Source organism: Trichosurus vulpecula, chromosome 6 (genome assembly GCF_011100635.1).
Source record: "Trichosurus vulpecula isolate mTriVul1 chromosome 6, mTriVul1.pri, whole genome shotgun sequence".
Taxonomy (NCBI): Eukaryota; Metazoa; Chordata; class Mammalia; order Diprotodontia; family Phalangeridae; genus Trichosurus; species Trichosurus vulpecula.
The window spans coordinates 209,599,267-209,625,417 of NC_050578.1; the positions used below are offsets into that span (position 1 = coordinate 209,599,267).

The following is a 26,151-nucleotide window of genomic DNA, read 5'->3' on the forward strand; positions in this document are numbered from 1 at the left end:
GGTCTGTACCTTTTTTGCTACAGACTCAAACGAGTTGTTTAGAGCACTGAGAGTTTAAGTAACTTGCCCAGGGTCACACCGAGTCTGAGGCCCAAGGGGGTCATTCTTGAGATTATACAGAGAGGCCTGACACCTTAGCTTAGAGGGCTCTCCTCTCTCTGGGTGCATTTTATGCAGAGTTGTCACACCTAAGGGATTCATCACAACTAAGCAAACATTTATTCATAGGTCTGCTGTGTGGGAATTATTGTGCTGAGCCATTAGATATAAGAAAAAGATCCTCCTTGGGCAGGAGCTGTAATAAAATGGAAAGAGCTCTGAGATGGAATCCTGACGGCCTAAGCTATGTGACTGAAGCTGAGTCACTACTTCTCTCAGCCTCAGTTTCTTCAGTGAAGATGCCAATACCTACATGAGCTATCTCACGGGGTTAGTCAAAGATAGTGGTTATGAAGCCTTTTGTAAACTGTAAAGCCTACTGTGTAGGTTGTTGTTATTGGGAGGGGGAATGAAGATGGGTAAACAGTTGACTAGAATGTATCTCAAAATTGTTAAGGGGATAGGGGAAGACAGTGACCTGAGAGACTCAAAGAGGGACAAGGATTACTTCTAGCAGGTAGAATCAAGGAAAGGATGCTGATTTGTAACAACAGCCTTACTTGTAGCTGCTGTGGAGGTGTAAGGCCAGGAGGGTGGCTAGCACAAGTTCTTTGATCTGCTTTTCTAAGGAAAGCAACTTTAAGGGGTTTACAGTCTCACTTTAATTAAACACACATGTATCATTCACTTAGCTCAGGGGGAAAAGTAAGCACCCTGAACTTCAGAGAAAACACAAACAGAAATTACAAGTGGAAATTATATAAACAGAGCAAATAACACAAATCAGCAGACAGGGCTTCTGTCTGTCCATAATACATACATAGTTACCAGAGAGAGAAGCACCAGCATCTGGATTTTCAAAGCCAGGGGACTTCTTAAAGGCTACTCATCTGGCCTCATCTTAAAGGAGTCTCATCTGGCCAAATCACATGAACACTTCCATTGAGTGAGCCCCAAAGCAAAATGCTGACCTCAGAGTATATGTACTGTTTCCAATCAAGGACTCTTGATTCAATCAAAGGCTCCTGATGGAAAGAAAGGCAAGACTCAGTGAAAGGCACCTGATTGCCTTAGTGCTGAGAAGCACTCCAAAAGAAAAAACAGCAAAAAGTCCCATTTTGCTTGCCATTACATAATTTTATTTTTTAAAAGCTATTTCTTATGATAATGATGATAATAATAAATAACTACTAATATTTATATACCACTTACTGTGTGCCACTCACTGTGCCAGGTGCTTTACAAATCATCTTATTTGACCCTCAGAACAACCCTAGGAGGTAGGTGCTATTCTTATACCCATTTTACAGGTGAGGAAACTGAGGTAAACAGGTTGACTTGCCCAGGGTGATATTTGAACTCCAGTCTTCTTGACTCCAGAACCAGTGCTCTATCCACTGTGCCCCCTAGTTAGCCCTTCACTACTACTAAAAGAAACTTTATCTTTTTTTGATTCTTTCACTCATTCCCCACAGTTACTATTTCAAACCTTGCCCTCTGTCTTCAAGTCCTCAGTTCCACTCTTATCCTCTAAATTCCCAGAACACAACTTCACCTCCTCTTTACCAAAATTTCACTTTAGACTGTGTTTTCCTTGAGAGCAGGGTGTATTTCTTCCCTTTCTTTGTATCCACAGCCATTACATTGCATGGCACATTGTAGATGCTTAATAAATGTTTATTAACTGAGATTGATCCAAGGTACCTTTGATTTGATAAACAACTGATATAAGCTCCCTCTATTGGTACAGTGGAAAAGGTCCTGGCTTTGGAGTTAGGGCCAGAGTCCTAGCCTGCCTCTGTCACTGTGATCTGTGTGACCTTGGGCAAGTCACTAAACCATTTTAGATCTCAGTTTCCTCATCTGTAAAATGAAGGGGTTGGACCGCATGGCCTTTAAGGTCTCTTCCAGCTCTAAATCTATAATCCTGTTTCAGACCTTTTTATTGAATATACTCATCATTTTCTCCTTGCCTCCTATTTCAGAGAAATTCCAGAATTAACCCTGCAATCTCTGTGGCATCATTTCTTCAATGAGTTCCTCTCCCTCATAGGTGATACATTATAGATTTAGGGCTGCAAAGGACCTTTGGAATCATTTGATAAAGCACTTCATATTACTCTTACTCGTTTCAATTTATCCTCCTCTACCAATTCCTTTTCCTCTATCTACAAACATGATCAAGTTTCCCCATCCTAAAACAAAACAAAAAAAAAACTTCCTTCAATCTTTTTAATCCTCAAAATACTATCCTTTCTTTCTTCTGTTCCTTCAGAAATTTATAAATTCAGTGCCTCCCCTTTATCACCCATTCACACCTTAGCTCCTTGTAATCTTGCTTCTCTCCTCACTACTTCCGAAGTTACTCTTTCATTGGTCACTACTGATTTCCTAATCATCAGATTAGCCTGAATCTTCCTCGTGCATAGAACTAATGGTGCAACAACCCTGCTCAAAACCCTTCAAAGTTTATTATAGACCAAAGAATACTAAGACTTCTTTGAGTGGCTTTCAGAGTCCATAGCTGGCATCTCTTGGCAGAATTTGCACCTGAGTTTTGGCTAAGTCCAACACATTCCATAGGCACTATAGCCTCTGTGAGTTAAACACTACCTTTTATTCAATGCCTAATTAACTTGGACTTGAATCCAGGACTTCTGACTCCAGGCCAAATGTCTTTCCAATACATACCCTTTGTTTTCTCCATTTAAAAAGAAAGTAGATGCCCTAGAGACAAGGAACTGATCCAGTCAGGCTAGGAGGTCCCTTTCATTCCCAGGCAGAAGAACAAATATCTGAGCAGAGACTTTATTTACATTATCGGTGGGAGGGCAGAGCAATAACACACATTTAAATGAAGTAATGTGGTCCCAGAAATCTGAGGCTTCCAAACAATCACCCTATTAGGTGATCATACTATGGGTAATTTGGCTAGATTAAGTGGGCAAAAATTAGACATAACTCTCCAGAGTTTTTTTGCTTGTCTTTTTCTTGTTTTCCCTCTTTCTGGGTAACTGTAATTGAATACATATTTGAACTGCATATTTTTGTCATCAGCAGCTAGCTACTCACACCCTTATACGTGGTATACTTTCCCCTATTCATACTGTTTTATATCTGGAATACCCTCCCTTCCAAATGTTGAAATCCTGTCTGTCATAGCTTAAAGACCCAACTCAGGTGATAGCTTCTTCATAAAATCTTCTTTAATCCCCTTTCTTCCTTGTGGTCAGAACTGATCTGTGCCTCATCTGACCTGACACCCATGTACTGCTTTTGCACGTAGATGATGTTTTAATTGTATGTGTAACGCATCTGCTTACGCTCAGTGAGGGTGGGGAACTGCCTACTTCGATTTGCTCTGCCCCTAGAAGATGCTTCATAAACGTTTCGTTGAATTTTTGAAGATGGACTCATAGAAAGTAGTGCGGACAGCTGATCTCTTTACAGGAAACGACTGTCTCACAGTTGGACAGAATGGCACATTGTGGCATTTATAACTATTTCGTTGTCAGCTGTGCCGCACTCAACTTTATTCAGTACAAAGTAAGATTTGTTCAGTTGTTCTTCATGACCCTATTTGCAGAGTAGCGTATGTACTTGACAGCGCGAAGGCTGACTAATTTCTGTTCTTCTTTAGTTAACCTCTAGTCTTAACGTCATGAACAAATTTGGGAAAGACCCACTTTGGTAGGCAAAAATCAGAATGTGGTTTTATTTACACATTCACAGATATTTGAAACACCAATATTTGGATGTATGTGTGTTTGTGCACGTGCCATCACACATATGTATATATCTTCTTAATTGACCAGATATTTGTATCTTTAGCTTGCCCATTTCACTAGATTATAAACCATTTAAGAGCAGAGATTCTGTTCATTGTTCATTATGATAGTCCTAATAACATCCAATCTAGTATTTGAACTCAGTGGCCTCTTGGTAAATATAGCAAATGATTGTGGGTTTTTAGAATGAGAACAGGAATGTGAATAATTCTTTGTTGTTTATTTCCATATGTAGGATGGTCAAATTAGAGTCTTAATGCAGATGGACTTTTGTCTATCCATAGAACATACAAATACAACTTTTTCTTTCTCTCCGAAAAATCTGGGATACGTATATCAAAGGATGAGCTGGGTTTTTTCAAGTGTGGGGAGCAAAAAGTTCAAAAAGATGAAGAATGGTTTTTCTCCTAGGTTTTGGAGGGGCTTAAGTGCAACTGAGATTGCTTTTATTTGTAACCTGATGCAGTTAGACCTTTCTTTGCCTTTTGGGATGCCAACAGTAAATAAGATTAATAAAGACCAGATGATTTGAGTAACTTCGTAATGGTTTGCAAAGATCAGTTACATAAGTCACTTTTTTTTTGTTATTCTCAGAGGGCTCAAAATTAAATAGAAACTGGATTATGCTTTCTAGGTGCTTCTTTAAGACTAAATAGGTAATACCATATCCCACTAGCCTGTCCCATATCCAGTATATACAGCGTAAGCACAAAGTAAGTGCGTACTGGCCAGTATGAACACTAGGGCAGTGTGTTGTTGCAGTGATGAAATGTAAAACAAAAGAATGCAAGCTAAGGAGTTCAGAACTAAATTGTATTAGAAATTAGATTCTTTGTGGAATTAGTTGAATGGGACAGGAGCAGAGAACATTTAAAATGTATTTTTCATCTGTTATAGGAGGTAAAGATGCAAGACTAGAATAAACCATGGAAGAATAACTAATAGCTAAACTGAGCCTAGCAGTCAGGCTGTGGTACTGAGACTTTTAAAGCTGAATTGGTTAACCTCACTGGTGATTTGATGAAATCAAAGACCATAAACTAAATTCCAAAGTATAACATGTTCCGATATGTCATATTCAGCTTTGAATCAGAGTCACAGAAGAGGAAGACGTCTTAGCAGTTATCTAGTGATTCTCTTTTCTGCTTGTGGCCTCCCCTTAGGTATTGTTGCAGACTGGAAAGGGCCTCATCGCCTTCCAGTACGCTGGCTTTGGAATTAGCCTCATTTCAGCTCAGGTGCTCTTGACGTTGCTACATCCCTGTGTGACACAGAGACATTTAAAGTTAACTTGGCCTTTCCCACTAGAATTCAATTCCATTTAGTCAGCAATCAGTAAAGCATTTATTAAGCACCTACCGTCTAGGCTGTTAGATACAAGTACAAAAAATTAAATAATCTGTACTCACAGGAGTTTACATTCTAATGGAGGAGACAAATACATACAACATAAGTAAATACAAACATATACAAAGTAGTTAAATACAAGGTAGTTTGGAAGGGAGGGCACTAGTAGTTGGGGTCAAGAAAAACTTCCTATAGAAGATTGATGCTTCTTTTTCCTTTAGAAAAATAGGTTTAGGGGCAGCTAGGTGGCGCAGTGAGTAGAGCACTGACCCTGGAGTCAGGAGGACCTGAGTTGAAATGCGGCCTCAGACACTTGACACATGTACTAGCTGTGTGACCTTGGGCAAGTCACTTAACCCCAATTGCCCTGCCCCCCCCCAAAAAAAGAAAAATGGGTTTATTTACATGTCATCCTCAATGATATCCATATTTTCTCTTGATTCAAAAGTGCTTTTAAAAAAGTTTAAGTATTTCTTCCTACCCTCCACCATCCTCACTAGTGTTTTCACTAAAACATATAAAAAAATTCCAAGGTCTGCTGCATCCCAGGCCATCCCAGGAGTCCTGACTTTTGTCTTGCCCTAGACTTCAGTGACTCAGGAGGAGAGAGTGAGGCTGATGACATTGCCCAACTCTTGCTCACTTAAATCTCATTCATGTGCAAGTCAAGACATCATCCTGTGAGGCCACTGGTCCTCTTTGAAAACAAAAGACAAACTGCTATGACAACATCTCACAAACCCTATGTGCTGTGCTGAGCTAAGCTATGCGGTCCCTGTAATGAGATAACAGTATGTTGGTGATTCCCGCCATCACTATGAAGAGTACAAAGATATCATCTGTGTTATAGAAAAATTATTAGATATACTTCCCACTTATCTAAGCAAGTACAGATTGTCAGCAGCAATGGCTGTGCTCATACTCATCTGCTTCCTGACTTTTTTGTGAGATTGGAAAACAGTGATTTTTACTAGTTTTTCTATTAGTATGATAAGCTGCTTCTTAAAGGAAGAGAGGGACTTTGTGAAACCTAAAGAAGAACGGCGTGTTTTTCAACTAATTCAACTAAAATCAATTGAAATAGTAACTTAAGCAAAGTTGCAAAAGTTAAAATAAGCCCACATGAATAATTAAATATTTTATTTATATGTTAATAACCCTACCTTTTCCAGAAAGAGATGGGAAAAGAAATTCAGTTTAAAATAACTACATAATTTATAAAATATTTGGAGATTCACCTACCAAGATATATACACTGTATGATTAGAACTACAAAATACTTTTTATATAAAAAAATATACATACCTAAATAACTGGAGAGATAATTCGTTATTCAAGTTTTGAGCCATGTCGATCCTGATTAATTTGTTTATTCACTGTCAATACCAACTAAATCTACCAAAGTATTACTTTAGAAATCTAGAAAAAAATTATAAAATGCATCTGCAAAAATAAAAAGTTAGGAATTTAAAGATAATGAAAAAAAGAGGGAAGGGGGCATAGCAGTATCAGACTTCAAATTATACTACAATGCAGTAATAATCAAAACAATTTGATACTGGTTAAAATTATACAAAAAATGGTGAATGAAACAGATCAGGTCTACCAGATCTAGAAGTACTTGAACATAATAGCATTGTGTTTGACAAACTCAAAGACACTATTGTAGTAAAGATTCCGTACTAAAAATTGCTAGGAAAAATAGATAAAGCAGAATTGAGATTTAGTCCATCCTCTCATACCGTATAACACAATAAGCTCCAAGTTGACATATGACCTATATGTATAATTTTACATAACAAACAAATTAGCAGAGCAGGGAAGGAGATAACTTTTACAACTATGGATAGAGAAAGTATATTTAATCAAGAATCATAGACAATAATATGGACAGTTTTGATTACAGAAAATTGGAAAGGTGTACAAATAGAATCACTACAATTAAAAGGGAAACAGTTACCTTGGAAAAAATATTAGCAGCATATTTCTCTAATAAATTAAAGTCTGATACCCAAGCTATAAGAGAAATTGATTAAACTATATTAGAACAAAAGACATTCCCTAGTAGATAAGAGGTTAAGGAAAGGATATGAATAGGCAGTAGTCAAAAAGAAATGCAGGCCATCAAAAAACATTTTAAAATGTTTCAAATCATTAACTAATAATAAGAGAAATAAAAATTAAAACAACTCTGAGACTCCACCTCACACCCATCAGATTGATGACGATAAAAAGGGAGATAGCAGTTTGGGGGGAGCCATGGAAGAGCAGGCACATTAATGCACTATCGCTGGAGCTGTGAACTGGTCTGGCCATTCTGGAAAGCAAGTCACTAAACTGTCCTTAGCCTTTGGCCCAGTAATACCTTTGCCAAGCACGTGCCCCCGAAGAGATCGAAGAAAAGAGGAAAGACTGTATTTGTACAAAAACGTTTATAGTCATATTTTTTGGTTGTTGTTTCAGCAGAGTTGTAAACCGAGGTGGTGCTCAGCGGGTGGAAAATGGCTGAACCAGTTAATGGTATTTGTATTTAAATGCTAGCATGCTGTACTAAATGAAGGAGATGGTTTTAGAAAAACTTAGAAAGACTCATATGCAGAGTAAAGTGAGCAGAACCAGGAGAACAATTTTTACAGTAAAAGCAATGTTATAAAGATAATCACCATTGAAAGACTCTGTAACTGATAGCATGGTGGCCAGCTGCCATTCCAAAGGACTCTTCATGAAATGTGCTGTCCACCTCCACGTAGAGAACTGTCAGAGTGCAGATTTAAGCAGAGTTTCTTTTATTTCTTGCTTTTTGTGTGTGGGGTGGAGGGAGGTTGGAGAAGGGGGGAGGCATAGCTGATGTGAAATTTTGTTTTGCCTGTCTATACGTATTTGTAATGAGCTTTATTTTTCTTGCCTTCTCAATGGGTAGGAGAAGGGAAGAGGAAAGGGAGAGAATTTGAAGCTGAAAATGAAATAAAATTGAATTTAAACATTGTCAATAAAAGAATGCCTGGGAGTCTATCCCATTTAAAAATTTCGACAGACTTTTCTCGTAGCACGTTGTGTCATTTTGCCTGTCTGGCAAAGGGTGCAGGGAAGAGGTCATAGCAAAGAGATTAGATCTGTGATTTTATTGGCACAGGGAGCTTGGGGAGGAATGCTACCATTGAAGGGCAGCACTTTTTCCCCACCTTATGGTCTTTGAGAGTTGCCAGGGTCACCTAGAGGTACAGAGATTTGGGCAAAGTCCCATAGCCAGTGCGTATGAGAGGCAGGACTTGAATTCTAGCCCTTGGGACTTTACGGCCAGCTCTCTATCCATTATGTGCTGCTAGATGGTGGCATAGTGCACAGAACACTGGGCCTGGAGTCAGGAAGTACTCCTCTTCCTGAGTTCAGATGTGGCCTCAGACACTAGCTGGGTGACCCTGGGCAAATCACTTAACCCTGTTTGCGCCAGTTTTTCATCTGTAAAATGAGCCTGGAGGGGCAGCTAGGTGGTGCAGTGAGGAGAGCACTGACCCTGGAGTCAGGAGGACCTGAGTTCAAATCCAGCTTCAGACACTTGACACACTGACTGGCTGTGTGACCTTGGGCAAGTCACTTAACCCCAATTGCCCTGCTTTCCCCCCACCAAAAAAAAAATGAGCAGGAGAAGAAAATGGCAAGTCACTCCAATATCTTTGCCAAGAAAAAACCTAAATAGGATCACGAAGAGTTGGACACGACTAAAAAACACAACATCCAATTCTATCCACTGTCTCTGTGCCATGCTGGCTCTTATTTGTTGAGCTGAAACAAAATCTGTGATATTTGAGGGGACTCCCTTGTAGATCCAGGCATTGCCCCTTTATGAATATGTCAGACCACCCCACGCAACCTGTTAACATGGTTCATTTTTATAAACTTGGCATTCAGTCATGTCAGTTCAGCTCTGTTTATTCTCATCATGTTGTATTCTACTTTAATCTTGAGTAAGGCATCTAATATCATGAATGTGCAGGACTTTGCAGTGACTAAAGAAGGAATCTTTTATATTGTTGCTTCTTTTCAAATATGCTGTAACCATGAACCACAATTACAGGCTCTTGAGCATTCTCAGAATTGGAAGTCTTGTGTGCTAAAGGTCATTTGTATTAAATTATTCATGTTGTATTTGTAAGGAACTCAAAACAAGCTACTACCTTTTTGACCTTGTGAAAATCTCTGAGCCTCCTGCTCCCTCATCCGTAAAATGAGAGGGCTGGGCTAGGCTAGGTAATCTCTCAGAGCCCTTCCTTATCTAAATCCTGTATTCCTACTTGAGAGGTCAGTGGAAAGAATATAAGATGACCAGGGTCCCTTTACATGTAATAAAATAAATGTATAGTGAAGAGGACCTGATACTGTTGTAGCATTGCCTTAGCTCTGTGAATGTCTCCAAGGAGAATCTGTATGACTCAAGAATGTGTAAAGCTTAACATAATGCATATTTCCCACAAACAGCTATAGTGCCTGTTCTAGAATTCAATTCTAAATGTTACTGGGTGGTCCATAATTTGAATTGATTAGTCCCATCAAAATTTAAGCTGTATTTTTGTGGGAAAGAGAGTGCTTGAAAAAGTAACCATTTGAAATTGTGGTAGCCTTTATGAGGGTCAGACTTGCTGTTTAACATTGCCAGCCATTTGTTCCCTCTTCTCTTTCTCTTCTCCTCTGTTTGATCATCCCGAACATAGCCACTCTGTTGGTATAAGTCCATTGCTTAAATTTCCCAAGCCACATCCAAGTATATGTAGTATATGTATACTACGAGCTTTATCCAATGTCATTTATCAAATTGAGCTTTTAATGTTACTGCACAGTAAACTCTCAGCTTCTCTTCTCCTTTATTCCTATTACTGACCTGAATACTTAGAACAGAGTATATAGCAAAAAGTGGAGGAGAAACACAGAACCAAAAGAAAAGCCATCCATTGCCTGTAGGCCAGACTGTGGAAAGCAATTGCAGAGCTATTTCTGTGTTGAGAGCTTGTGTTCTAAGAAGTCATGCTTTAACACTTATCCTTTACAAAGGTATTGACTGATTTCTAAAGTTCTGTTGAAAGTGCTAAAACTATTTCAGGAATATTTATTGATCATATCCATCCTTATTGGATGGTGAAGAGAGTAGATTGTCTGGTTTTATTAAAGTATTGTAGCCGAGGTACCGTTTTCATAGATATACATACACATTTTGGGAAGAAATAAAAAAAAAATGTTTTCCTCACATAATTCCTCACTGGACAGATTTATTTTTTTCTGCTTTGAAACATCAACCTCTGCTGGCACTACAGCCTTCTCTAAGTAGAGTGGGCTTCGTCCTTGCCAGGGCAGACAAAAGTGCTAAATTAAAGGAGCAGCTGACTTACTGCCATCATCTGATATAGAGGGAGAGAAAACCAGAACCTAGTTAATACTTCTCTACCCTCCTGTAGCTTAATCTCAAGCCACCTTTCCTTATCGGTTTTCTTCTTACTTGCTCTTGTTTTTGTTGCTGGGGGGTGTGTGTGTGTCTTCTTTAAGATTTCCTATGGGCCCATTTCAGAAAGGAAATGGGACAAAGAGCTTGTTGGTCTTTCTCTGGACCAAAGAGAGTTAATTTGAAAATTTGAATGGAGGGGAAAATATCTCCAGGGGTGAGGAACTTGCAGCCTTGAGGCCACATGTGGCCCTCTAGGTCCTCAAGTGTGGCTCTTTAACTGAATCCAAACTTCTTTTGTTCTGTCCAGTTTGGATTCAGTCAAAGGGCTGCATTTGAGGACCTAGAGGGTGACGTGTGACCTCAAGGCCAAAGGTTCCCCATCCCTGATCTAGATTGTTCTCACCAATTCACATGTAGTCTTATTGCTGCTAACCATTTTTCAAGAATAAGAGAAACTGAAGAAGGAAGAGGGAAGTGTTAGTGGATCTAAAGTCCAAATAACTTTGCCACGCATTGCTTTGTAACTGGTTGAGTCACCATTCTTCACTAAATGGGAGTGAGATCTCAAACATTAAGTAGATCCAAGACCTATGCGTTCAAATAATTATCCATTCCTACCTCCAAATACTTCTTTTTAGAGTGAAATAAGAAAAATGAAAATGAAAGAACGATTGTAAGGGAAGAGTTCGCTAAGTACAATGTACCATATTCATTTTTGGGTATTACTGAATTAACTTATGAGTTACCTGTACCTAAAATAACATTGCTTATTGTATATTATCATTTGTAAAGTTGTGTTTTTAACTAATTGTTCTCTGTAGGTTTTCTACAAACTATTCCCTAAATAATGGAGCCACTTCTGGGTCTGGAGTCAAGACCTGAGTTCAAATGCAACCTCAGATACTTATTAGCTGTATGTCCCTGGGCATGTTACTTAACCTCTATTTGCCTCAATTTTTTCAAATGTAAAATAATAATAGTATCTAACTCTCAGAGTTGTTGTGAGGAAAGCAAAGGTATGATTTTAATATAATAATTACTATAGGTACAATTGTAAATAGAAATATTATTTTAGTTTTGAGGGTCTGTTTTGTTCGGGTTTTGTTTTTTCTTGTTTGTTTTTTTTGGTTGTTTTTTTTTTGGTGTAGGTAATCCGTCAGTCTTTGCAGATCAGAACCCCTCTATGCCTCAGGAGACTGTCTTCATGAGTTGCTTTGACCAAAAAATTCATTCCTCTTAGCCAATATTCTATTTATGATTCTTTCCAAACTTAGAAAGATTGGGCCCATATGAGAAACTTTTCTAGATTGGTGTTGGGCCTGCTAGAGCATAAATTACTTTGGTATATCTTTCTTTCTTTTTATTTTTTTAATTAAGTTTTTTTTTTTTGTTTACAACACTCAGTTCCACAGATTTTTGAGTTCCAAACTTTTTCCCCCTCCCTTCCCTCCTCCCTTTCTCCCCAACACAGCATGTAATCTGATATAGGTTTTACATATACCTTCACATTAAACTTCTTTTCCCAATAATCAAATTGTAAAGAAGAATTATAATTTGGTATATCTTTCAAAAACACATGATCCCCTCTTATACCTATATGAGGCTTTGAAGACAGGCATTTTGGAGAGAAAAAATCCTTGGAAAATACTGTCTTGGTCTTAGACTCTGAGACTTAGAGAATGATCATATTACTTCTTAGGATCATATATTTAGAGTCAAAAGTCTCATTAGATGCCATCAAGTCTACTACCCCATCTCATTTATAACAGATGAGGAACTCTCAGAATCCTCGATTTGAAAGGCTGTATAGTACAGCTTATAGATGAAAAATATCCTATTCTGCAGCATACCCAGCAAATGGTCAGACCTTTTATTGAAGACTTCCAATGAGCAGGAACCCATATCCTCCTAATGCAGCCCATGTACTTTTGGGTTGGTGGTGTTGTGAACTGATCCAGTCATTCTGGAGAGCAATTTGGAATTCTACCCAAATGGCAATCAAACTGTGTATGCCCTTTGATCCAGTAATAGCACTACTAGGTCTATATCCTAAAGAGATCGTAAAAACAGGAAAAGGACCTACATGTACAGAAATATTTATAGCAGCTCTTTTTGTGGTGGCAAAGAAATGGAAATTGAGGAGATGCCCATCAATTGGAATGGATGAACAAGTTGTGGTATGGATGTAATGGAATACTATTGTGCTATAAGAAATGATAAGCAGGTGGATTTCAGAAAAACCTGGACTTACATAAACTGATGCTGAATGAATAGATTTAGTTCTTTTCAGCATTACAATGATCCAAGACAATTAATTCCAAAAGACTCATGATGGAAAATGCTATCCACATCCAGAGAAAGAACTATAGATTCTGAATACAGTCTGAAGAGTACCATTTTCACTTTGTTGTTGTTTTTTTCTTTGTGGTTTTTCCCTTTTGTTCTTTTTTTTTTTTTTACAACTTGACTAATGTGGAAATATGTTTAACATGATTGCACATGTATGACCTATATCAGATTGCTTGCCATCTGAGGGAGGGGAGGAAGGGAGGAAAATTTGGAACTCAAAATCTTATAAAAAATGAATGTTGAAAACTATCTTTATATGTAATTGGAAAAAATAAAATTCTATGTTTAAAAAGTTTAAATTTACCTCTTTTTAACTAGCCCATTGTTCTTGGATGTGTCCTTGGGGGCCAAGCAGAAAAAAATCTAATTCCTATTCCATGTATCAGCTCTTTAAATACTTCAGTGCTATTATATTGCTCCCAAAGTCTTCTTTTCTCTAAGCTAATTTCTTCAACTTATCCTTATATTTACAGTTACGAAACACTTTTCACATAAATAAAATTAGATCTAAACAACTGGAAAAATATTAATTGCTCATGGTTAGGTTAAGCCAATATAATAAAAATAACAATTCTACCTAAATTAATCAATCTGGCATACCAATCATACTACCAAAAATTATTTTATAGAGCTAGGAAAAAAAATAAGTGCTTAATGAATGTTTATTCATTCATTCATCTGCAAATTTGATGGACATCCCAACTATACCTTTATCTGAGTGATTGATAAAAATGTCGAATAGCACAGAACCAAGCATAACCCATCTGTCCATTCCCAGAACATAGAAAAGCTAAGTGTGACCTTTGATCAGTATTATTTTTCTGTTGTTTTTTCATGTGAAAGAAATCTCCTTTTAGTTATAACAGATCATATTTGAGAGCAGCCTACATTTGGACCAATACGGTAAATTTTCTCTCCCTTTATCATTGAAGGGATCTAAACTTATTCCGTTTTATCAAAATAAAGCAAGCCTAATGTAAACACATTACTAGTTTTAGCTGCCACAGCTGAAAAAGCAGTTCAGTGTATTTGGTTTGTCTACTTTACAGCTCAGTCCTTCCTCCCTTTAGCATTGTGAGCATCCCCCCAACAACACTAGCTGATTTTCATGAAGTTCTAGTGGTTCAGTTTCCCCCATTTAAAAAATGCTGACATTGATCTTGAGAAACAGATTAACATACTGAAAGAATCATTGGATTTGGAGACAGAAAACCTGGCTTTCAGCTCCAAGCTAGTAATGCTCAATCGACTAGCTCTGTGACTATACGTGTCATTTAATTTCTTAAATCCTATGCTTCTTCATCCATATAATGGGAATAATAACACTGTCTACCTTAAAGAGTTGTGCTATAGCTCAAATGAAATTATATGTACATATATAATTCACTAAACAGTCATCTAGGAGATGAGGAGAAGCCTTATTTGAACTCTGTTACATGAACTGCAGTATTATATGGAAGAAAACCTAAATTCTAAGAGTCAGCTTGTACCTTGCAGCACACATTATTTTGAGTGGCCCTTTGGTCTTTGAAAGTTGTTTGTTAATTTGTTTTGTGTTTTGTTTTTCAGCGTACACAAACCCTACTAAAAGAGTACAAAGAAAGGGACAAGTCTAATGTATTTACAGATAAACGCTTTGGGGAATACAATACTAAAATAAGTCCAGAGGAAAAGATGATGAAGAGATTTGCTCTAGAACGACAGGTATGAAAAATAAGTGGTGTAGGGGAAGGTTGGGTTTGGGGTTTGAGGGGTTATTTTTTGGTTTTAGTGTTTTATTTCTGAGCTGCCACTTTATATAACCAGTGAAGACAGTCAGCCTGTTTTGTTCTCATGGTTCATTAAATGTGCTTACCATTTAACCATTTCATTATCCCTGGCATGGAACTGGCTACCTCACATTTGACTCATCTTATACCTCCTAGACTCCTTATAGAAAGAAGCTTAGTAAACATCAATTGAATAGACAGATGTCCTATCTAAAACAAATGTTATCTCTGCCTACTGGCTGTTTTAGATCCCCTGCTACTTTTAGTGCTGTTGACTGAAACTATGGTTTACGGGGGCATGACTAAAACTATTTTCGTTAGCGTGCTTGTTTCTTGGAGTACACCTGGGCTATGAAAATGTTTCTGATTATCTGTTAAAATAAAAATTCCTCTTCTCTGGGTAATGGTATATTTCTGTAGAATTACTTTAGCGACGAAAAATAAACTTGTCTGTTGGTTGGAGAGAGAAGAACATGGAACAGAATAAAACTTGTAAAAAACAAAACAAACCCCAAACATGTAATTATGAAAAGCGTTTGTTACTATTTAGTTGAATGAACTTTGGCAGACTACCGCAAACTATTGTGAAAAATGTTAGGTAACTAATTAATGCTTGTTTCTGTTGTTGCAGCGTAACAATGAAAAGAAAAGCATTTATAATCTCAATGAAGATGAAGAATTAACTCATTATGGCCAGTCTTTGGCAGATATTGAAAAATTTAATGACATTGTTGATAGTGACAGTGATACTGAAGAAAGAGGAATGTTATCTGGTAAGAATAGTAGAAATATTCTCACTTTATTCTAAGTTTTCTTCATATTAAATTGATATGCTATTGTCCTTTTCCCTTCTATTCCTAAAAGTAAATCAAAACCTGTAGAAAAAACACTGATGAACAGAAAAGATAAGTTGACAAGTAATAACAATCATAGGTCTGGAAGGGAACTTTCAGGTACCTACTCTCATCTATTTTATAGATGAAGCAGAGTGATGAGCCCCAGTGATAAAATAACTGGCCCAAGGTCAATGCCAGACCTGGCACCAGAACTGGAATACTCTTTGTGCCCTACTTTCTGTGCTTGACCCTGTGCTGTTGAACGTTTTTATTAGTGACTTGGATAATAAAGGTATAGGTATAAGTTACCCATAGGCATAGATTACCAATTTGTAAATGTCATAAAGCTTCAAGGAAGAGCTGATACACTGAGTCAAGATTCAAAAAGATCTTTCCAGAAGAGAATACTTGGCCAACCTGAATGGGATAAAATTAGAAAGTTCTACACCTGAGGAGAAAAAAAGCAATTCTTCAACTTCAGAACAAGGGAGATAAATGTTATTCTTCAAACATGTAATTTGTGATTTTGCTGTAAATCATACCATCATCATCATTATAATTATAATAATAATAATCTGTAGCGGTTTCATTCTCCACTGAAATATTTCTCTGCTGCTGCATTATGGTATACAAGTGACTCAGGGTTCTCATACACCAGAGGTTGGCATACTATAGACCAAGAGTCAGATCTAACCCTGCCACCTGTTTTGTATGGTCTGCCAGCTCAGAGTGATTTTTACATTTTTAAATAAAGTTATAAAAGCCATTCTTATCTTACAGGCCATATAAAAACAAGCAGTGGGCTGGATTTGGCCGTCAGGCCATAATTTGCTGACCCTTGTCATGGACTATTCCATAGAAAGCTTAAAGAATGGGCCTTTTGATATGTATTGTATCTATCTTCTGAGAACTGGTCTGTGTGACTTCAGAAAGCTAATCAAAAGATTGGTCAACAAAGGATACATCTTTTTAGCCATAACAGCTAAGGAAGGGCATCTACCAATGTGGTGAAGGTGCTGTAGTCTATGTCAGTATGAGGGATTACCTATTACTTGCAAAATAACCATTCCTTTGAAGTAATAACAATTATATAGTATGTTTAATCTTTGTATGTTTTTTTTTTAACTAACTTAAAAGCAGATTTCTTTGAGAAGTGATGCCAGTCTCTGTTTTTTGTATTTTTTTAAAGGGATGAAACCTAAGACATTAAATGTTTTGCTTTCCTTTGTAAAAAGAAAATAGAAATCAGGTCTTTCTACATCCTCAGGCCTCTGGTTGTGAAATTACAGTAATGTAATTAGGAACTGGGTTTTAGTTTTCATTGACTTAAGGTCAGAGTTTGTCAGCTTTTGCAAAATCTTGAGAACAATGTAACACAAAGCTAAAAGATGTAATTTGGGTGGGGATTTGTCATTTTTTTCCTTAAGCATATGGAAACCTAGGAAATATAAAGCATATAACTGCCCTTTGATATTTGGATTATCCATTGGAAAAACAAAGGAATTGAAGCAACACATAGTTTAAAACCAGCTGTTCTGTATAAGAACACTGGGAGGTAAAAAGCATGACTCTTAGGCAACATTGTTGTCAAATTATTCTGCCAGATGCTGGGTGATTTTTAAAGAGAAATGGTCACCATTTTATTTTTCCTTTCTCTTTTCAACTTTACATTGTTTCAGACCACTTTGTGGCTGTTCAACAATAAACTTCATCACTTTTGTCCTCCATTTGGCCCATATGATTTACTGGATAGTGCTGAAGAGCACCCCCACTCCAGCCCCCTTTCAGTGCCTTTTTGTATGGGAATCTACAATACTAGTCTAATAGGAATAAAAATATGTGAATGTTTCTTGTAATTTTGTTTGACAGATAAGTTCTGTTTTAACTTTTTTAGTAATGGATTCACCACCTACACTATTTCTGTAGTTGAAGTTACACACAAAACAGTTCGTCTTGCATTTTCCAAAACTTAAGCCTTATGATTTCTGATTTTGAGCTGAACTCGAAGCTGGATGTTTTGAGAAATTTTTGAGTGAAGTTTATTATAGTAGCCATCTAATTATGTGAGAGTGAGAAGGGACGCATGTCATTTTTGCAGAATGATTTAAAATGATATTTTGGGTCATGTATGAATAAAAATGGCAAAGCTTTTGAAATGGAATCTTTCCGTAGTCTTATATCTCAATTAAAAAACAATTTAGTTGATAAGAGAGGGAGGAAACAAGTAGAAGTGGAAATGACAGACATAATTTTTTGGATATCAATTATAGAATTTTGTAGACATCTGAAATTTTGACTAGAATTAAATAATTTCTTTGTGGATTATTTGTTGCCTTTTGTAGAACTAGGAAGTTTTGGCAACACACAGCTTGTATTGTATGTGTTCATCTATGTTTTGTCAATTTATGTGTCTTGGAATGTTTGACCTTGCCTAATTTTCCACATCTGGTGTCTTGAAGGGTTGTATAACATACAAATGCCCTCCAGGCAAAATCAAACCATCCTAGCATCTGCCAAGAAAGCACAGACCAAAACGTTCCTACATCTTGTACCCCTGAATCCCCTAGTGACTCTAAATCATTTGGTTCTAGACCATTTCAAACACCTCTTAACCAATTAGTGCCTTCAAGGAAGCTTCTGACAACCTATCTGTGCTGGACCTAGAATCAGGAGAGATGGGGATTCATGTTATACCCCTAATGTTTAGCATGAGCTCATCTGTTAAACTCACTAATATTCATTTTCCTCATCTGTAAAATGGTGTGAAATACCTGTTGTGACATCTGCCTCACAGGATTGCACTGTGTAAATGTCAGTCCTCATTGTGAGGAGGATGTGCCTGGGTTAGGAGTATTTCACTCTCATAGCCATTACTGTGCCATCTGGAGGGGTGCTGTGGTGGTGTCTCCCCCCTCCCCAATCATTTTGGAGCTTTCTACCTATAAAGCAGCAGTATTTTCTTTTCTTTTTTTGGAGGGGGGAAGGCAGGGCAATTGGGGTTAAGTGACTTGCCCAAGGTCACAGAGCTAGTAGGTGTCAAATGTCTGAGGCCGGACTGGTCCTCCTGACTCACTGCACCACATAGCTGCCTCTAGCCGCAGTATTTTCTAAGACAGAGAACTGAGAAAACTTACTCTATTCGTTTGAGAAAGAAAAGTCCAAAGAGCGCTAGATTTTAGTGTTAGAAGACCTGGATTTGAATGCCAGTTCTGCTGCTTACTACTTTTGTGACCTTAAGAAGACATATTCCCCTCTCTGCGCCTCAGTTTACTCCTCTGTAAAAAAGAAGAGATTGGACTGAATGATCTCTAAGAACCTTTCCAGTTCTAAATTCTGTAATCCTCCTAACTTGAAAAAATCTGGAAATCTCTCAGAATCATTGTATTTTGTTTATTTCAAGAGTATTTGGCAAGCTATTTTTAATGAGTACATATACAGTACTTGGAAGAAAGGATGGAAAGGAATTACAACTTAACTCTTAAGTATAAAGAATGGGAAGAATACTAGAACACCCACCAATAAGAACTAAAGCCAAAATGTTAACCCTACCATTTACTAGCCATGTGACCTTGAGCACATTGCTTCACCTAAGACTCAGTTTCCCTCCCTGTAAAATAGGAACATTGTATGATCAACCTCATAGCTTCTTTATGAGACACAAATGAGAGATGTGTTAAGAAAAGTGTTTTGTAATTAAAGTGCTTTTAAAAAGGTCATCTACTAAGTATAAAATAAAACCTTATTAAGTGCTGGCCAGAAGAACCAGAAAAACAAGACAGCCCTTGTTCTTTAGGAACTAATGTTCTAGTTGGGTGAGAATACATCCCTAAGAGGGTTCAACTTGAGACTGATGAAAAAGCCTTGTGGTCCTTAAGATTAAGCTGCAGGGTAGATAGTAAGGCATGATGGTCTGGCATGACAGCGAGGCAGATGATAAGAGCCAGTGGTCCACCATTTTACTGGATGGATTATAGCTGAGGCCTCCCTGCTCTTTGAAGTGCTAGGAGTGACTAGATGAGCCCCGAAGGAAGCACGGGTCCAGACCCATGGGAAGAAGTAGGCCCAAGAGTTGTTGTCTTCTGGATAATGAAGGCTCCTTCCCACACTGTATCAGCATAAAGCCAAGAAAGGGAAAAAAAATGGGAGTTGTGACAGAACGCTTGAGGAAGAAAGGGAGAAGCCTGATGGAATCTGAGCAGAGGGGAAGAGGAAGGCCTCTCAGTGGCTTGGTCTGCTCTGGACCTGTCAGTGTCCAGTGAAATCCTTTCATCTCTCCTTCACGTTTAAAAAAAACCACCCAATTTAAAAAAAAATACCTTAAATACAATGTGTAGGTATGTGGTGTGTGTAAAATATTTTAATTTGTATAATGGATGTTTCCAAAAATTCAAGTATAAATCAAATCATGGCTGAAACACACCAAAGGAACCTGTTTTAAAAGAACCTTCAGATGAATCCTGTAATGTGGGTAATCATCCCTGAATATAGATTTTATTGAACATAAATATTTACATGATTTAAGGTGATCATTTTCTAGGAATAGAACGGGAAGTTATAAGACTCTGAACTAAATGTAATCCTAGAGCACAACTGGAAGTTGATTTCTTTTTCTTCTGTCTCATTTAGCCTTCCTTCCTTTTAAAAATAAATCCCTGATTTCATTTCATTTCCTTTTGTTTTGCTTCTTTCTCCCCAAAACTTGATTTCAGGGAGAAAATAATCCTGGTAATTAAAGGTTCTAATGGTAGGGTTAGGTTTCAATACATTGGATTTGCCTGAAGACTCAGATATAACATTTGATGAGTGCCATCATGTATATGTTGTGTTCAAGATGGTCTGTGTGCAGTTTTGCTTGAATGTGGAATTACTCAGTCCTTCTTGTGACTACTCTAGGAGAAATGTTGGCAGAGTACTGTAATAGTACACTCCCAAACAGTGAATCTGTGTGTGGCTCATGTTAGTTCTCTTCACTGTTTTTCTGCAGCCGAGTTAACTGCTTCCCATTTTGGAGGAGGTGGCGGGCTCCTTCGAAAGAAAACCTCTGAACCAGGAGAGGAGGAAGAGAAACCAAAATCACGCAAAGAACTTATTGAAGAGCTCATTGCAAAATCAAAACAAGAGAAGGTGGGTTTGCGTTCTTAGCATGGAACAACTTAGTAAATAATGAAAGTAAATGCCACATCATGGAAAGACATACAAAAAGATGTTGTGTGTGTATGAGTTTATTGCATTTAGATTGTGTTTAAACTCTTAAAAATGTGGTTAAAAATTATTACTTTTAAATATAGATATTTTGTAGAAGAAATAAAGTCCTACTCCACTGCCTCATTGTGATGTGAAAATGACCCTGGGTTCTCAAAGGCTCTCCCTATGGGGAAATGGGGGGGAGTAAGCTCTGGCAAATTCTACCATGCTGGGAAAGCTTTGAATATATGCCTGATAACAGATCGTCTTTTTTTCCATTAGACCTACTAAGCTAATTACAGAGATGTTTGTGACCAGTAGGCTGGCCTCCTGGTGATAAATCAGTTTTCTTGTTTCACCCCTCCAAGACTCAGTTTCTCTCCCTGTAAAACAGGAATAATACTTGTATGATCTATCTCACAGCATTTTCATGAGGCTTAAATGAAAGAAGAGTTGAAACAAAAGAAAATGAGCCATGATCTTCTGTTCTGTACAACTCTTCTCTCCTTCTGCTTCTGCAATGATGTCAGTAGACAGGCAAGAAAGGAGGCAGAGAGCAGCAAGAACCATGTACAGATTTTACCACAAAAAGAAGATCTGAACATCCCCCACCTTCTGGCGAACCAAGACACTAAGACTTCAAAGGCAGCCCAAATACCCTTGGAAAAGTGCTCCTTAGAGAAACAAGCTGGATCACTATGCCATCATTAAGTTTCCCTTGACCACTGAGTCTGCTATGAAGAAGATTGAGGACAACAGCGTTCTAGTCTTCATTGTGGATGTGAAGACCAACACGCATCAGATCAAGCAGGTAGTAAAGAAAGCTGTATGACGTCGGCATGGCCAAAGTCAACACACTGACGGAGAGAAGGCCTATGTCCGACTTGCTCCAGACTATGATGCTTTAGATGTTGCCAACAAAATTGGAATCATCTAAACTGTATCCAGCGATCCCACTTCACCTACAAGAAAAAGTTTTCCAGCCAAAAAAAAAGAAGGAAAATAATGGCAAGCTGGACACATCCATCAGGTAGTGAGTTTGAAATGTACAGAAGTTCTGTAAAGGTTGCGTGCCTGCAATCCTGTCCATACCCACATTTTGTGAGTCATCCATGTTTGAATCAAGCGCATCCTCAGTGACAGCATTAGTAAGGAGCAAGCAAGCTTTCACAAACGATATTCTATAATGGACCACATGTCACATTTCACAATTGTAAGAAAGATGTGGAGAATGTTAAGGTCCCATTGTACGTGTTGCTAACAGTGAAAAAGATTTTAATTAATTTGCTAGAACAAAATGCTACAAGCTTTTTTACAGCAAAGGTACTTCTCATCCATATATTAAGATCATTCAGGATTCCTTATAATACATCAAAAAAAAAATGCCATTCCATGACCCCTCTAATTGCAAACATCAGATGAGCCATTAAACAGGGAGATGTATGCATATCAAAGATACTTGTCCCTGTGAAGGAAGAGATCTGGCATAGAGTCCAGCCTGAGAAGGGGTTGCCTGTTGATACTGAGGTCCTTCAAATATTCCTGTTTGCACATGACATTGTGCTGATTACATCAAACTATCCTGGAAGAAATCTTTAATTACTAAAATAGTGCAGTCTGCCCATCCACACAGTTTATGTGTGGATGAAGAATGTCCGTTGCTTTTATTTCAATATGTATTTGGATGGAAAAATCACCCCCAGAATTGAACAGAAAGAAGATAGCAAGCTGTAATTGCTTTGGAAAAATTACAAAATATGAAATGAAAGCAAAGACCTGTCTTTTCAGTACTAACATTTTACTGGTATTGTGCATGGCAGCATGACATAGAATACTACTTCCACTAAAGAACTAAAAATGAATGTCAACCAGAAGGCAGTGGAGAGTATCCAGCAGCATAGAACCAAGGAAGAGCTCCCCAGAGAAACAGGAGGAACCTGATATCAGCAAGGAGCACTGGTCATGTCTCAAGAGAAGGGAGTGACAAATAAACAGTCAAAGTGTTCTGCAGATCCTCTCACAGTCAGGAGAAAGCAGGGAAAGCTTCCAGCACGTCGGATGAATACCTGGCACTGAAATTTTGGAAGGACATGGATAAGGATCTTAGAGATGGGCAGGCCTGGGGGGCTGCATTGTGCTTCATTGGAGGAAACCCCTAAAGCGATGAGATCCCAGATCCATTTGAGTATAAATAGTGTGAACTTTTACCTAGTATACACTAATAGTTTCAGTGATTAGACACTTTGCATAAAATATATTAATAAGGTCATAATTTAGATTCTACTTATAATTAAAATTTTTTTCTCTTTCATACATTCATTTGATGAACATTATAGCTCCTCTGCCATGTACACGACTCTTATAGGCATTGGGATAACAAATATGTCATTGAGGTGAAGAACTGTCTTCACAGGTAGACAAGACATTGTCTCTGACTCCCGGAAACTTTCTGTCTTGAAAAGGAGGTAAAATAGGTACATTAGCAAACTGTGGTACAAAATAGAATATAATGCATGCATGAATAAGGTACAAGTAAAGTGCTCTCTTTCTATTCATACGTAGGAGAGGTCAGATAGGATGATAGTAAGTCATATCCCCTTCATTTTACAGGTGAAGAAAATTAACTCCCAGGGGCATTAGAATAACATGTAAGGTCACACAAATCTAGGGATTTGAATACAAGCCCTGTGACTCCAAATTTAGTGCTCTTTCTACTCTATTGCTTGCGATATAATATGGGGGCTAGGGGAAAGAAATTACAAGAAACTTAACAACAGAGGAGGGGGTATCTGAAGGGGCCTTACTGGAAGTGTATCATTTTCATAAGCAGAGGTGTAACATTTTGGATAATTGTGCTAACTAATCATAGGTATAAGGTATGGATTTTTTTTAATCTCTCAATTTTTACCTTTAGAAACAAATAAATATCAGCTTGTGCTATTTGTGTTTTTATTGTCATATGTTGGCTTTGAACTATGTGGTTGCTCCTTTTTTTTTTTTTTTTTTTTTGCTAAAAACCAGAATATTTAGTCTGAAGTGTTTTGTTTTGTTTTTTTTTCCCTAGCGTGAGAGACAGACTCAACGAGAAAATGCCCTTGAACTCACTGAGAAATTGGACAGTGATTGGAAAGAAATCCAGTTTCTGCTATCTCATAAAACCCCCAAATTGGAAAAAAAGGATAAAGAAGAGAAACCTAAGGTAGGAGCCAAACCATTTAACTAAATACTATCCTGAATGTCTTCTAATTATTTCAGCCAGGAAAGAGTTTTTAAGGCCTTCAGGTGTGTGTTGGCCCTTTTTCTTTTATTCAGTAGTCATTCATCCACCACCATTTATTAAGGACCACGTATGTACAAAGTAGGACATAGTACTTGCCCTCAAGGAACTTAGAGTCTAACAGGGATATGAGACATGCTCATTCTGCATGCTTATTCTGCATGAGGTTGCTCATGCAGAATGGAATATGGTAAGAGGTAGGAAATCTACAGTGGACTATGTAAGAGCCGAGGATGGAACTCGAATTTACAACTTGAGGGATCAGGAGAGGATTCACAGAGAGTTTGAACTGTGGCTTGAAGAATCATAGGATTTCAGTAGGCAGAGGTGGGAACAGGGTGAGGAAGCCATTCCATGCCTAAGCAATGACAGGTAAGAAAGAGCCCTGAAAACATAGAAGAGACAGGGAATGGTCCATTGTGATTAGAGCTTATTAACATATCTGAAAGGAAGAAGTATGAAATAAGATGGGGAAGGGACCAGGGCATCTGGGGAGAATTCTTTTTGGCTTTAATAATTTTTCTTGGGTTCTAGATTGTCCATTTAAAAAAATTAAGTTATTGATGTCTTGCCAGTGTGAGGGGAATCTAAATTATTTTCCATATTAACAGACCTTTCAGATGGATGTATTTTACTCTCCACCCCCCCCCCCCACCCCCCACCAAATGACCTAGTTTCTGGATTTATGAGAGGTTTCAGTGTAATCTTTTTCTTCAAATAGTCCTCTGTCCTTTCTAATAGACAAATAAATGCTTTCTCTAATACATTCATTTTTATTATTTATCCAGTTGATTCCTAAATACTCTTTTTTTTATTCCCAATTAGTTAAAAACACTCTCTTAAATTGAGTAGCTACGCTTTGGAAAACAACTCTCCTTTGACCAGGCTTTGATTTCATCCGACTCTCCATTATTCTTTCTCAGCAAGTGAGGTGTTTGAGCCAGTCCTATCATTCCTGACATTTTTAACAAATTTCCTATACATTAGACATACAGTAGCATGAAAGGTCCCTTCTAGCCCTAGAAAAATTCTGTTTTTACTAATTTAATGTATAAATATTTTTATTTTTGAGTGAACACTATTTTTGCTAATCCACATGTTTTGAAAGGAATTTTCTAGTCTTCCAAGGCCTTCTTTTTCATTGATTTCTTTAATCTTTAAGTACTATTATGCTAATTTTTCTTCTGGCGGAAGAGAGTTAGATGTAGCTTGGCTGCTTCCAGATCTGGTCCTAGCCATTGCTAACTGTTGCCAGACGTCTATTGGCAAAGGTCTCTGAAGACAAAGAACTTCTAACTTAAAGGGCTTGTTTTTCCTTAGCCCGATGCATATGACATAATGGTCCGGGAGCTTGGATTTGAAATGAAGGCGCAGCCCTCAGACAGGATGAAGACGGAGGAGGAGTTGGCCAAAGAGGAGCAAGCACGACTCAAAAAGCTAGAGGTACCTCAAACCCAGTGGATTCTTTCCTTTTCCTCTTTTGTTAGAGCCTTGGAACTAATGGTACTGGACTTCTTGAGTCAAAAGAGGCTGAACAGCAGCAAAAAGCTTAAGTTTATCTTGTAAAACTGTTTCCATTTCTCTTTTATACCCAAAAAAGATGTTTAAAGAAAATGCTACAGACTGAAAATTCAGCTTTCAGATATCATCTGTCATGTAGTAATTTCATCTTGGTCCAGAAGGAGATTTAACTAATACTAATTTGCAGACTGAAAATATGCATTATATCATATTAGTGGCATCACTTGGCATATTTAGAAGGAATAATTCTTTATTTCATGCACTTGTTACTCTGTGTACACAATACATCTGTGTATACAATATATCTCCAATAAGAAGTTGCTTTATTTGACTGAAAAGACTGCAAGAATGAATATTGGGGGATTTTTTTGTGACTATAAAAATGTTTCTGCTATAATTAAAGACAGGGCCTTCAACTACAAAGAAAACTACATTCCCTTTAGTAAATAGGATATGCTCTAAAATCTTACATATAAGACTTGTGATGTATTTGTTAGTTTTGTTGAAGAAACCTAAGTAGAAAACATTCATAAGACATTCAGACTCT

General features: G+C 37.6%; 1 protein-coding gene across 1 annotated transcript in view; it reads left to right on the top strand.

The window, feature by feature from the left end:
- NOP14 (NOP14 nucleolar protein) overlaps positions 1-26,151 on the top strand; it is a 52,916-nt gene that overhangs the window by 1,213 nt on the left and 25,552 nt on the right. Inside the window, exons 2-6 of the mRNA XM_036764733.1 lie at positions 14,587-14,721; positions 15,418-15,559; positions 20,607-20,746; positions 23,871-24,005; positions 25,404-25,526. Of these exons, the coding sequence (XP_036620628.1) occupies positions 14,587-14,721; positions 15,418-15,559; positions 20,607-20,746; positions 23,871-24,005; positions 25,404-25,526 (675 nt within the window). The remainder of the gene's footprint in view (positions 1-14,586; positions 14,722-15,417; positions 15,560-20,606; positions 20,747-23,870; positions 24,006-25,403; positions 25,527-26,151) is intronic.